The sequence below is a fragment of the Helicoverpa zea genome, chromosome 15 (genome assembly GCF_022581195.2).
Source record: "Helicoverpa zea isolate HzStark_Cry1AcR chromosome 15, ilHelZeax1.1, whole genome shotgun sequence".
NCBI lineage: Eukaryota > Metazoa > Arthropoda > Insecta > Lepidoptera > Noctuidae > Helicoverpa > Helicoverpa zea.
Genome location: NC_061466.1, coordinates 11,715,431 through 11,728,730, shown reverse-complemented (window position 1 = coordinate 11,728,730; position 13,300 = coordinate 11,715,431). Strand labels below are relative to the sequence as shown.

Below are 13,300 nucleotides of genomic sequence, written 5' to 3'. Positions count from 1 at the left end.
GAGAATACTGTGCACCCTGATAGCTGGTAGGAGAAATCGTGGATGTGGCGTATAGGATACCTGTCTGGTATCGTCCTAGCATTTAGTGCCCTGTAGTCGCCACATGGTCTCCATCCGTCGTCTTTTTTCTTCACCAGGTGAAGAGGAGCGGACCAGGCGCTCTCCGACCGTCTGGCCACACCACTTGCTAGCATCTCTTCGAATTCCTTCTTGGCGATTAATGTTCGAGCTGGATCGAGACGTCGAGGTTTGCTTGCTACCGGTGGGCCTGGAGTGGTTCTTATGTGGTGCACCGTGTTGTGCTTACCCAGTACATGTGTTCCTGGTGGTCGGGTGATTTCTGGATACTCACGAAGTATTTTATGGTAATCTGTATCACCGACTACTGCCTTCACGGATGCAATGTCGTCCGATGACTTGCAATGGGCTCCTGGAACCGATAGTGTCGTAGTGTTATCTATCAATCTCCGATTTCGGCAGTCGACAAGTAAATTATAAAAACTTAGGAAGTCGACCCCTATAATCGGTCGAGAAACGTCAGCTACCGTGAACTTCCATGTGAAGTCCCTTCTGAGCCCCAAGTTGAGTCGTAGCTGTGTTGGCCCGTATGTGTGTATCATCGTATTATTAGCTGCAACCAAATCGAATTTTGACAGTTTCACCGGCGTTTTTACTACCGACCGAGGGAAAACACACAAGTCTGAGCCAGTATCCACCAGGAATTGCATTTTCGTATTTCGGTCGGTTACAAACAAACGGCCTGTTGAAGAGGGGCAGTCGTTGGCCGCTACTAGCGACCGCCCTTTGCGTTTTCCGACGTAAATGTGCATGGTTGTCTACACTTGTTTGCCTTGTCTCCAAAGGTGTAGTGGTAGTAGCAATGCGGGTGGTTCGGTGGTGGCTGTGGAGTCCTAGAGTTATTAGAGCGACCGCGATAATACCTTCTTTGGTTGTGCCGAGACTGTGAGCGAGAGCGAGAGCGCCCTCTCCACTTGCTGTTCATTTGCGATGACAGCCGGGCAACTTGTTTTGTAAGTTCGCTTACTTCTTTGACCAAGTCCGGCGCGGTGCTGGTAGATGCAGAGGTGGCAGCGACTTGCGGGGTGCATGGTACAATGTCGTACACCCGGTCAGCAATCTCTGCTAGCTTTTCTACCGGCAGGTCGGCAATCTGTGAAGCAATCACTGTCTGTATATTTTGCGGCAAGCGGTTAGTCCACAGACTTTTCACAAAATCCGAAGCACCAGCGGGTCCAGCTAAATTTTGTAGATGCCGTAGAAACTGAGAAGGCCGGCGGTCACCTAGCTCCTCATGGATTAATAATTGCTGGATCCGCTTCTCCTGTGACGCAGAAAGACGATTAATTAATTCAGTTTTTAATTTTTCATACTTATTTGTCTCTGGCGGCTTTGTGATAATGTCTTTAACCGGCATTGCGTACTTCGTTTCTAGTTGAGTAACCACGGTATAGAATTTTGTCGTATCGCTACTTATTCTTCCTAGGACAAACTGGCCCTCTATTTGGGCGAACCATACAGCTGGTTCTTCCGGACAAAAGGGCGGACAACGCATTGGAAGTCCGACTTTCGATACTTCGCACTTACTGTCAGCGTCGGAAAAAATTTCTGGCTCCGACATTTTTGTAAAATCGCTCACCGCTTGTGTTTGAATAGATCACGTCGGGGTCACCAATGTAGCATCTAAGCGTACTACGCAGGCCTGAATAGGACTGTATTTAATAAAAATGCTTCAGCAAGATTGTAAAGGTATTTGTAATCTGTCAGAACATTTTTGACGGAGAAAAATTAATAAAATATAAAATAAAACACACACACAAAAAGGTAGGAAGGTATAAAGGTTTTAGTCCGCCACAAATGAAACATCAAATCAGCATACTCAAGTCTTTTACTCGTCACAATTTCCACTTTAATGGATTATTTAGTAAGAAATTATATGTAAAAACACACGGACACACAGTCCATAAATTACAGACTAATATTATGGATATCGCGTTAACTCTATCAAATTAGTTTCTACTTTAATACTCTATAGTACTTATGTCTTATGACCCCACGGTTACATTTTTTTGCCGCATTTTTTAAATCTCATTTTAATATAATGTATGGGGGTTTTAGTAAGAGATATTTACTATAGACGTTTGTAACTATGTATCCGTGAAAACGGGACGGCTTACAAACAATAAACCACATTATTTATAATCTATACTAAAACATTTAGCTATACAAAAGTAAACACTGACGACAATGTTCGATATTACTAAAAACTAAACTAATTTACAATCACATATCATATGAAAATAATGTAAAAATATTTTTTAAATGAATGAAGTAATATTACAATAATAAATGTATATCTAAAGTATATACAGGTCGTCCCGTTTCGTCTACACGATTACTGAGGTACATGCGGCTTTGAATCGCGAAGTGACATCATAACATCAATATCTTATATGGTGTTTTGAAGTACACAGTTTAAAGGCAATACCAAGACCGAGTCGAGCCGAGACCAATCTGTAATCGATAGTTTTTTCGCCAAGAGTGGAAATGTGGCAATATTTTTATGTAAAAGAAACCCTTATGGTTATTGGTGAGATCAGGGCTTTCGATATTTATATTTATTTGAGGTAAGTTTATCAAAGCAGGTTAAATAGTCATTCAACAATATTAGTTTTCACCATTCGACTACTAGTGATGTGCAAGGCTTTCTTGGCTAAAAAAATATCGATATCTAATCTGTTCATTCTATAATATTATCCAGATAAATTATAGCGCAATTTACATTCACGGCAAATTAATTACATCATTCGCGCATTTTTGTGACTTACCAACTTTAAATAATACATATTTGCCGCAAGAAATTATTTGTATAAATTAACATTTTAATATGTCAAAATAAAAATTACGAAACAATTTAAAAAATAGCGTTATCTATTATGTAACAATCCAATTCACGCATTAAAATAAAAGTAAATAAATTATCCATCAACAAATTGTGTTCTATCTTTTTTTATTAAATTTCGCGTTTAGTTGAACGTAAATCCCTCGTTTGATCGTTGATATAATCATTTCTATTGCACTCTGTAACAAGTCAAGTTTCACAAATCGAATAATTTTGCACTTTCGTATTTCCTCATATTATTGCTATGCATACACAATTCCGTACACATCTACGCTATAATCCATTTTACTATATAAACTATACTCGCCTAAATTAACCTAATAGTTAAAATTCAAGCATTTAAAATACATCCCGTATTCCATTTTAAAACGAAGATATAATTAAAATCGAGTGTTTTTATAAACCTCTGTGGAAGTTCTAATTTCGATATTTTTCCTTCCAACTTCATTTAGGACATAATTTTAAAAGTATTAGACTAATAGTACAAAATTAAATATGTATCTTATTTGATACAAGACATCACACACAGCTTTTTATTTAGTCGTATCTCGATCATCATTACAATTATAACGCTTTTTAAGTGGGTCTATCATTGAAAGTGTTTTGTAAGAAATAACGTAGTATATTTTGTGATTTACATGTTGTAAAATCATTGTTTCAGTGGTGGAAACCCTAATTTAATTTATAGGACCCAGATGGATGGATGAAAATAATTGTATTCTCGATTAAGACGTTAAGACATTTTAAGCCTCGACAAAAATATCGATATTGAAATCGGACAACACTAGTCACCTATTTAGACTCTGCAGTGGAAAACACTACATTATATGTATTAAATAATTTATCATAAGATTTTTTTGTTAGTTTTCACTCAGTTTTTAAAGCAATTTTTTTATTTTTGTTTAATTTCAGTAATAAAAAGAATAGCATTTTTATTCAATTTTTGATATGCGAATTATGAGTTACATAGCATAAAGCTACATGGGTCCAAATCTAATAGACCAATGGCATAAAGCTACCCTTACTAATTTCATATTCAAAATTATTAGGGGGACAAGTTTTCCTGCCGAATTCGTGTGAATGAATAATTTCTCATAAACTCAATTCTCATTTCTTTTCAAACATTAGGTAATCACGTTCCAAATTTTCAGGGGTTGTGTATCAACATTTGGGAGGCCTAATCTCGCGAGCTGGGGGTCTGTTGGGTGGGCTACTGCCAGAGTCCGGCGTAGTTGCCGATGAGGGTGGCTAGCAGGGGTCCGCCGGCGGTGAAGATGTTGGGGGGGGCTACTGCCAGAGTCCGGCGTAGTTGCCGATGAGGGTGGCTGGCAGGGGTCCGCCGGCGGTGAAGATGTTGGGGGGGGCTACTGCCAGAGTCCGGCGTAGTTGCCGATGAGGGTGGCTGGCAGGGGTCCGCCGGCGGTGAAGATGTTGGGGGGGGCTACTGCCAGAGTCCGGCGTAGTTGCCGATGAGGGTGGCTGGCAGGGGTCCGCCGGCGGTGAAGATGTTGGGGGGGGGGCTACTGCCAGAGTCCGGCGTAGTTGCCGATGAGGGTGGCTGGCAGGGGTCCGCCGGCGGTGAAGATGTTGGGGGGGGGCTACTGCCAGAGTCCGGCGTAGTTGCCGATGAGGGTGGCTGGCAGGGGTCCGCCGGCGGTGAAGATGTTGGGGGGGCTACTGCCAGAGTCCGGCGTAGTTGCCGATGAGGGTGGCTGGCAGGGGTCCGCCGGCGGTGAAGATGCGAGTACCGCTGTCGTCGTAGCAGTGCGTGTAGATGGCGGGTACGTGCTTCACTTGGTTGAAGCCGTCCGCTTCCTCGTCGGGGAACTGCGGAGACAATGATTTGTTTAAATAATTTTAAAAAATTGCGGTCGATCACTTAAACGCTAATCAAATTTGCAATGTGATGCCCGCTCTACACTGGGCTCCCGGCGAGCGGGCGGACGCGAGTGGCAGCTGTGGAGCCGCTGACTGTAGAGCGGGTTTGAGATACCGAATTGCGAACGCGAAGCGAAAACAACACGACACCGCGCGGCACGGCGCTAATATAAGGGTACCTGGCTGTATATATTTATATACGGGGAAGTTCATTCAAATTAGCTTACAGGAAATTAACGAATAGATGGCAGGTATGTAAACGGTATAATTTTTAGAAAATCAAACCCATTATAATTAATTCTCTAATAATTCTTATCTATTCAAATGCTCGTTTTTTATTTCTGTTGAAAATTTAACTATCCCAATGGACACCCCGTGTATGAATAGTTTCGTCTTGGAGTTAATTTACTCACATAGGACGCACTATTAAGGACAACTTATACATTATTCTATACCAGTGGTTCTTAACCTTTTTGACATGAGGGACCACTTTGACTAAAGTTTGTCTTGCCGGGGACCACCTCATCGGTTTACCTAAATTAGTACTCATTTCTTTATTATTTATGCAAAAAACAAACTGAATTTTTGGGTCAGGTCTACTCAAAGCTAAACGCATATCGGCAGATGTGTAGGTAAGCAAATGCAAATAAAGAAAAACTTACCTATGTAGTTTCCAAATGCGCGAGCGAAGCGAGCGCGAAATTTTTATCGGACTTAAACCAAATATTACGTAAAATGTAGCCCAAACGTACTTAACTTTTCGTTTGTTGACAAATGCAAAAATAAGGACAAATCGTTTCTGAATACGCGAGCGAAGCGAGCGCGAAATTTTTATCGGACTTCAACCAAATATTACGTAAAATTTAGCCCAAACGTACTTAACTTTTTGTTTGTTAACAAATGCAAAAATAAAGGCATACAGTTTCTGAATACGCGAGCGAAGCGAGCGCGAAATTTTAATTATTTTTTAAGACTCAAAACCAAAATTACAAATTACTAGGTACGATACACCCGACATACGTCCATGCGAAAACCCCCGCTCGCAGTTATAAGTCGATAAAAATTAAGTTAGATAACGTATAGCAACGTCGCGAAGCTAAGCTTCGCGGACCACTTGGAATGCCTCCAGGGACCACCAGTGGTCCGCGGACCACCGGTTAAGAACCACTGTTCTATACTTATATATTATTATAACAATCACAAAAATGGGTAAATATTTTAAACACAACAACTTACCACATAACCTCGTGAAGCTTTCAGTGTGACAGTTTTGGTAGAATGAATATTACTCTCTAAGTATTTGCCTGCGCGTAGATCGTAGAACATTAGTAGACCTATGGAGAGACAAAAATATATTATGAATGTGATTTTTGTGATACTACTAAGTAAATAAACAACTTTAATATGACTTTTATTTAAAAAGTATAAATTATGGCCAAAAACAATGTGTGAATAAGTGTCATTATTTTCACATAGTAGTTACTAAATCAATTCAATCATAATTTGACGCAGTAGCTTATTTGTTCATATTAATATTTGTGTAAAAAGTGTTATCAAGATCATTTATTTTCTTATAGTTATATGATTATATTCTACTTGCCTAATCCAGTGCCGATAGTAAGCATATTGCCTCGGAAGCTGGCAGAGCGGATGCCGCATCCATTGTAGCGAGATGTGATCTTCTTAACTGATTGCAAAGTACGGCAGTCTAGTAGTAGCGTGTAGGATTTGCAGCCGATTGCATATACACCACTTTCCTAGAAGATATACAATGTTACAATGCACAAAACTTAATACGTATGTAGGTAAGTACTTTGCATTCCATGTGTAATGTACAAATTATACAACTTAGTTACAATTGAGCACTATCTACTTTTTTTGAAGCAGGGCAAAAATATTCTTGAATGGGTAGTCAACTATACGGTCACAACATTTTTGTAACATAACTTGGTTACAAATAACCAGTTGTTAACCCCCTGATAGACATTACCCGTCTTACCACAAAAACTTTTAAACGTCAGTTTATGCCTTGTCTAAAAAAATGACAAATTATGACGTTGACATATGGTTCATTTTGCAGCCAAAATTTTATTAGACAAGTGTAAAACAGGGTTTAAAGTTTTTGTAGTAAGGCCCTTTGTATTTTCGAATAACGAGTTTCTGTACCATACTTTCAGTGACATAAAATATCTTTTAAAAATGGCATCAAGTAAACCATGTCAGTACCATTTTTCGCAGTCTTACTGCGATGTGCCGTACAAAAAATGGCGGCGAAAAGCTGATATACAACCAAAAATGTACATAATACTATAAATATTTACTTTTATTTAAATCAATATTTGTAAAAGAACAGTAAATATTTATTAGAAAAATAAAATCTAAATGATTAATTTCTCACCTGTGTAGCCAAACACACTAGATCCTGACACGAGGGTAGTTTCCTAGACAGTGTCTGTCGGAAGGTCTCTGCGTTGAACACGTGTATGTATCCGTTGAGCGTCAGCGCCGCGATCTCGCGCCAACGCTGATTGAACGTAAGCGCGCGGACTTTCTGACCTTAGGGGAATATAATAATAATACTTTCAAATAAATGTAATTTTCAATTTTGTGAATGGAGATTTTTAGATTAAAAATAAGGGACTGACTAAGCTCTCAGTACGAGCTAAAAACATGGTTTCTTTTACATGAAACTAGTGAATGGTTGAGAACACCCAAGAGAAAATGATGTGTCACACACAAATTTTGACAAGACGCGTTTATGGAGAATAAAAAAATGTATGAATTTCTGGATTTTTTTTTCTGATCGTAAAAATCAGTGATCAAATGAGCAGTGGTGAGGGAGTGTCAGACTTTTACTGCCTAAAAATCCATCGTGTTCCTTCGTAGGCCTTTTATGTACCGGGCCGAGGTAACTCTTTCGAACAATCCCGCAGCCCCGGCAGACCTTGGTTTTACTGGGCCACGCTGGGGTTGCTGACATCTCTTTGAGGAGCGCATGGAACAATTTCTGAACCTTGAAGACAGATAGAGGAAGCCTAGATTATCTGTTATATACGTTACCGGAGCGACACTCCTTGACACAGACAGGCGGTACATAGTGGTGCATGGCCTGGGTGCTGCTGGGTATAGCTTACCGGAGCGACACTCCTTGACACAGACAGGCGGTACATAGTGGTGCATGGCCTGGGTGCTGCTGGGTATAGCTTACCGGAGCGACACTCCTTGACACAGACAGGCGGTACATAGTGGTGCATGGCCTGGGTGCTGCTGGGTATAGCTTACCGGAGCGACACTCCTTGACACAGACAGGCGGTACATAGTGGTGCATGGCCTGGGTGCTGCTGGGTATAGCTTACCGGAGCGACACTCCTTGACACAGACAGGCGGTACATAGTGGTGCATGGCCTGGGTGGGCGGGGCTGCTGGTGCCCGCCACAGCGCCAGCTTGGAGTCGCGGGAGCCTGTCACCACGAACTCGTCGTCTAGCCAACACATGTCTAGGATCTAGACCGAAATAAAATGTTAATCACACATCGAGTGGATGCACCATTTAAATATGAAGAAAAAAGAAAAAGTATTGACGAGTTGACTCATCCGTTCACACAGACCGGAATCGGCTCCGATCGGCCGAAAGAGCATGCAATCGAAGCCAAACGTCTGCAAGACCGAGAAAAAGTACACGATCGGAGCCGATCAGCTCCTCTTATTATTTCACACCGAGCGCCTTCGAGCATCCTTAATGACAAAAGCAATGCATATGCAAAAATAAACCTTACTACAAATACTAAATACTCAATTTTCAACGTATTAAGAATTTGCTGTCCTCTCCGAGCCGGTCTGTCTGAACGGACCCCTATTTTATCGAAGACTAATTTGACAATGCTATATACTTTTAAATGGCAACATCAAACCTAGCAGCGATAATAAAATGATGTATAGAGTAAAAGCAACAAGTTTCTCACCCAGTCTTTATGTGCCTCCCCGACACAGACGGGGTCTAGCGTCGGCAGGCTGTATATCGCTAGCTCACACGAGTTACGCGCACCTGTCGCTAGTAACGTTCTAGAAAAATTACATTATTATTAGTTAATCGAAAATATGCAATTTTATAGTTTTGCGATTGCTACGGCAGGGTTTCATTATCAGAATTCAGAAAAGGAATAGGCAGTATTAATGGAATTTATATCTGGATTGTATTTCCAGGTTTTTTTAAGTCTCGCTGGTGATGCTGCATAGCATTTCACAGATTAGATAAGAGATGGCATGGGACCAAGGGAAATGGTCAAGTTTACATTTTCGGGAATTCTGGATTTTGATGACAGATGGGATGATGGGAAGAGTCATGCTTTTGTGATTTACAGCCATTGATATAACTGTTTTTGTTTTTCTAATTAAATTATATAATATACCTGGAGGGGTTGATCTGCAGCGCGTGTATGCCGGTCTGCTGGTCGGCGCCCGCCCACGGCGCCCGCGGCCGCAGCGTCGGGATCGCGTCCAGCGTCCGTCGACGAACGTCGTACACCATTAGCTGGACGGACACACTTTTATATACAACACACCCTTCTCCATATAAATTATCTGTCACATAGAGTATTCCCCAAACAACTAAGTAATAACTTAATAAGAAGTACAGATTTTTCTACAATAATTTCATCATCATCATTGGTACAAACTACAGAAATCAGATAACTTTAGACAGTCATGACAGACATAGTGTAAATTCCTATTAAAAACGGTCTGCTTTTTTTGAATTTTATGCAAAGTACACATTTTCAGATTCGTTTCATGCTAGTATTGATCAATTTGGTTTCTAGACCTGTTTTTGAGATTATCTATTTCTTCTGATAATCATGTTAAGTTACTTTATTAGACCTTCAACAGAGAAAAATAACGTACAATAACAGTGCATTATGCTACACGCAATATTGTGTTTATATTAGAATACATTTAATTTAGGACAAATTTTATGCTACCTTATTACACTTGGTGCCGAAGACCACCTGTCTGTCGGACAGCCACTGCGAGCAGAACACCTTGTTCATGTTGCCCAGGTTGATGGGCGTCTCCCGGAACATGTCGTGTGTGAGCATGTGTCGCGTCGCGTATGACGGCTCCACTGAACGTGGCTGCGGACAAAAGAGGAATTAATTGTTTTGATGACCTCGGTAGAGCAATGGTCACCATACCGGACTTCCGAACCTGAGGTTTGAGTGTTGATTCCCGGTTCGGTCGACATTTGTGTGATGAGCATGCTTGTTGGCCGTGGTCTGGGTGTATATATATCTGTTTTTAAATATGCATATATGTAGTTTATCAGTTGTATTAGCACCCATAACACAATTTAATTATGAACTTGACTCGACCGAGTGTGAAAAGGTGTTCCAACATTATTTATTTATGTAAGTAAAAATACCACTGAAATATAATATGTATGGGAAGTGCATGTGCCAAAATCAAAATTCTTGACACGGATGCAGCTTTAATCATCTTTTCTAGGTGTGAAATGGCTATTGACGATGGGTATTACTCCCTAACAACTATATCAAGTGTATAATAATTCTATTTCGTTTTTGGAATATGATATTAAAAATTACAGATATTGTACAAAAAAGCTCTCATACAATAGGTAGAGCTAGATTATATATATATATTTTTTTAATTGATTGTTTTTTTTTTTTTTTAAATTGATTCTTTAATTTATTATTTGTGTTAGCTGTAACTAAGTTTTCCTTTTGCATAGTTTCATATTTCAAGTTTTGACTGTGTTCAGAAGTGCAATAAATACATTTTGCAATTTTCTACCAAAAGAAGCAGTTGTTAATTGATCTAAAGTATGTATTGAAAATGAGGTACAAGGACTAGTAGATTGAGATTATTTTGAGGTTTTTCACGCTGTTTATGAACAGGTTTAGTAGCAATATGCATTTTACTCTCACTTGATTCTAAGTAAAGAATATTGATGCAGAGAGAAAACTCTATTGATAAGGCTAAAAAATACTAATATGAAAAGAAAGGCAAACTATCAATAATAAACCTAATCTGCCAATAATATTGATAAAAATGACTCTGCAAGCATTCAAGGGCATATCAAGCCAAATGCAATGAGATAAGATTATGTGATGCGAACATTTTTAAAATCGTCATTGATTATGGAATCAACTAAATACACAACTAAGTAACCGTTGAGGAAGGGCCTTCGTAATCCTTATTTGATAGAAGATAAATTATCTAAATTTTATTTTAATTAGTAATCTGATGTTTTGCTTATTGTCTTTAGAGATATTTGTTTATACAGAGGATTTAAGAAATATTAGTTACTTTTCTTCAAGTTTTACACTATCTAATCAAGACTACATGAGTTAGCTAAAATTACAGTTATTTGGCTAAAAATGTACTAAATAAATGTACAATGTAAAGGATGAAGCATACATATGCTTGGTGTACTGTAGATGATTTTACTTGACAAAAGAAAACTTTTTGATTTTTTGGTAATTCCTGGCAACTCAACTATCTCTGAACATTAGCCAAAATTCATTTAAAATTAAATTGGACGAATTTATGCTTGAAAATTGCAACTAATTAGTTCAATAATTAATTACATACCCATATCTTATGCAAAAACCTTATCTATTTCATAATTACATATTTCTCTTTATGCTATTACACATATTTGACCCTTCACTGTGCAACCTTGATTAACCTCTTTAATACTATTGCACAGATGTGCACGGGACAAAATTATTGATTTTCTTTTGTCTTCTAACTTACGAGATGAACCATTATATTTACCTCCGACGTCTGCATTTCTCTAGAGCGTACATAGTCGACAAAATTATAAGAAGTTGACAATATCCTATGTTGCTGTGTTGGTGTTTCTTCCTCGCTGTCACTGTCCGAGTAGCATACAAAGTCCTCCGGTTTGTCCGGCTTCCGCTGTTGTTCTAACCTGAAAACAACCATCAAAGTAGGTCAAATACACTGTTGATATGCTTATGTCAACAATTTAATGTCAAGTGCAATATTTTTGTGCAACTATACAAACTATTTTATATGATGTGCTTGTTATTTCTAAACGTGCAAAGATATGCATGTATTTAAGCAGTAAACTATAGATGCAGAGCTACATTCACACACCTAATTACATCCTGCCATTATTACGAAAAAACAATAAAGAAACTATTATCAATAAACATATTAAAGTTTCATGGTGATGTGCTAACAATTACATTAAACTGGGTTCCAATACGTGTTTATGTCGATATCCTCGCAACAACAATTGAAAAACACCACGAAGAAAAAAAACAAGACACCAGGCGGAGTGGAGAAGTGGCAATGCCCTGATCAATGCAATATGTACCTCAAAGCCCGAGCCTTTGCTCTCCTCTCTTTTATCCTACTAGGTATGTAACAGGACGGGTATCTGCCCTCGATCGCTCGCCTCACCGTCTGCGCCATTTTAATGCCAGTCGAATGTTTCAATAAGCACCGTATAACACACGGTCAACTAGTCACTTTCGTTTGGTGCGACTGTACACACACCAATAATACGACATCTTTCATTGTAGAATGGAGTCTCAACATTCACATACACTTTTATTCACACGCTAACACTTTGTACATGAATTTAACATATTAGATATAATTTAGATATAAAAATACACTATGTATAAACTCTAGAAATACAATAATAACTCTTTACTTTAGATAATTTTTAGAAAATACTACGCTGACGGAAAGCTGGCTGTCATTGGTGTTGCTAGTTTAAATTTTCTATTTATTATCGTTGGTATAACCGGTTTTTAGAAAAATCGATAATTCGGCTTGTACGGTAAATAATAAAATCCTTTTGATTGTTATGCAAATAAGAAGTACATCTTTAATTTAGTACACTTTTGATTTAAATTCGATAAAAGTAACATTTAAACGTGTTTGTGTATTTTTATTAAATAAAATATTGGCCTTATAAAATCTCTTTTGTTTTTCAACAGTGGCAGCTATTGCAGTCAAATGCAGTCTGTAAAAAATATTTTTACTGATTTTTGACTCAAACAAGAAGATGAAAGGTACAAAAACTTAAATTATTTATTGGGTGTATAAAACTTAATCTTGAAAAGGCGAGAAAAATGTGACTGGGTGGGTGACCATACATTCCTGATAGTATTTTAGTTGCATGTGGTTTTACTTCCAAAAAGTATTGTTTTATGCGGTTTTAATATGCTGAAATATATTTAGAGATTCCTATGTAATTACAACCAAACAATTTCCACTTTATTATAAAACGTGGTCCTAACTGGCTTTAGTTCTATGTTTAGATCAGTCACTTTATCCGGGATGACGGTTTAAGCTTAGTACTAAAGTTGGTACTTTTTAAGACCACTTTTAATCTAAAGTGGTGTAAGTTTAAGTGATTTTTTTCTATTTAGCATATATTTTGAAAAGGTTGCTCAGCCAATTATGATTAAACGCTATTTGATATGTATGTTTTATTGGGAATACAAT

At 38.4% G+C, this 13,300-nt stretch overlaps 2 protein-coding genes across 3 annotated transcripts; both read right to left on the bottom strand.

Annotated features, from left to right (window-relative positions):
• Positions 1–790: 790 nt before the first annotated feature.
• Positions 791–1,639, bottom strand: LOC124636748. Its single transcript, XM_047172875.1, has one exon. The coding sequence runs from the start codon at positions 1,637–1,639 to the stop codon at positions 791–793; it is 849 nt and encodes a 282-aa protein (XP_047028831.1).
• A 249-nt stretch (positions 1,640–1,888) lies between these two features.
• LOC124637086 (DDB1- and CUL4-associated factor 12 homolog) lies at positions 1,889–12,553 on the bottom strand. 2 transcript variants are annotated; one of them, XM_047173416.1, is made up of 11 exons: positions 12,159–12,553; positions 11,591–11,747; positions 9,775–9,927; positions 9,208–9,329; positions 8,761–8,860; positions 8,155–8,302; positions 7,197–7,354; positions 6,399–6,555; positions 6,035–6,132; positions 4,661–4,747; positions 1,889–4,584 (listed from the first exon to the last, which is right to left on the bottom strand). In XM_047173416.1, the coding sequence occupies exons 1-11, from the start codon at positions 12,254–12,256 to the stop codon at positions 4,519–4,521; spliced, it is 1,344 nt and encodes a 447-aa protein (XP_047029372.1). In that variant the 5' UTR covers positions 12,257–12,553; the 3' UTR covers positions 1,889–4,518. The 2 variants fall into 2 exon arrangements, with proteins under 2 accessions (XP_047029372.1, XP_047029371.1); XM_047173415.1 differs by having other exon boundaries at positions 1,889–4,747.
• Positions 12,554–13,300: the final 747 nt, after the last annotated feature.

Coding starts and splice junctions, on each gene's coding strand:
- LOC124637086 (XM_047173415.1), bottom strand. CDS start 12,256: ATGGCGCAGACGGTGAGGCGAGCGATCGAGGGCAGATACCCGTCCTGT. Junction 8,861..9,207: donor CTGCAGATCAACCCCTCCAG/GTATATTATATA, acceptor TAATTTTTCTAG/AACGTTACTAGCGACAGGTG. Junction 4,748..6,034: donor AAGCTTCACGAGGTTATGTG/GTAAGTTGTTGT, acceptor TTGTCTCCGCAG/TTCCCCGACGAGGAAGCGGA.
- LOC124636748 (XM_047172875.1), bottom strand. CDS start 1,639: ATGTCGGAGCCAGAAATTTTTTCCGACGCTGACAGTAAGTGCGAAGTA.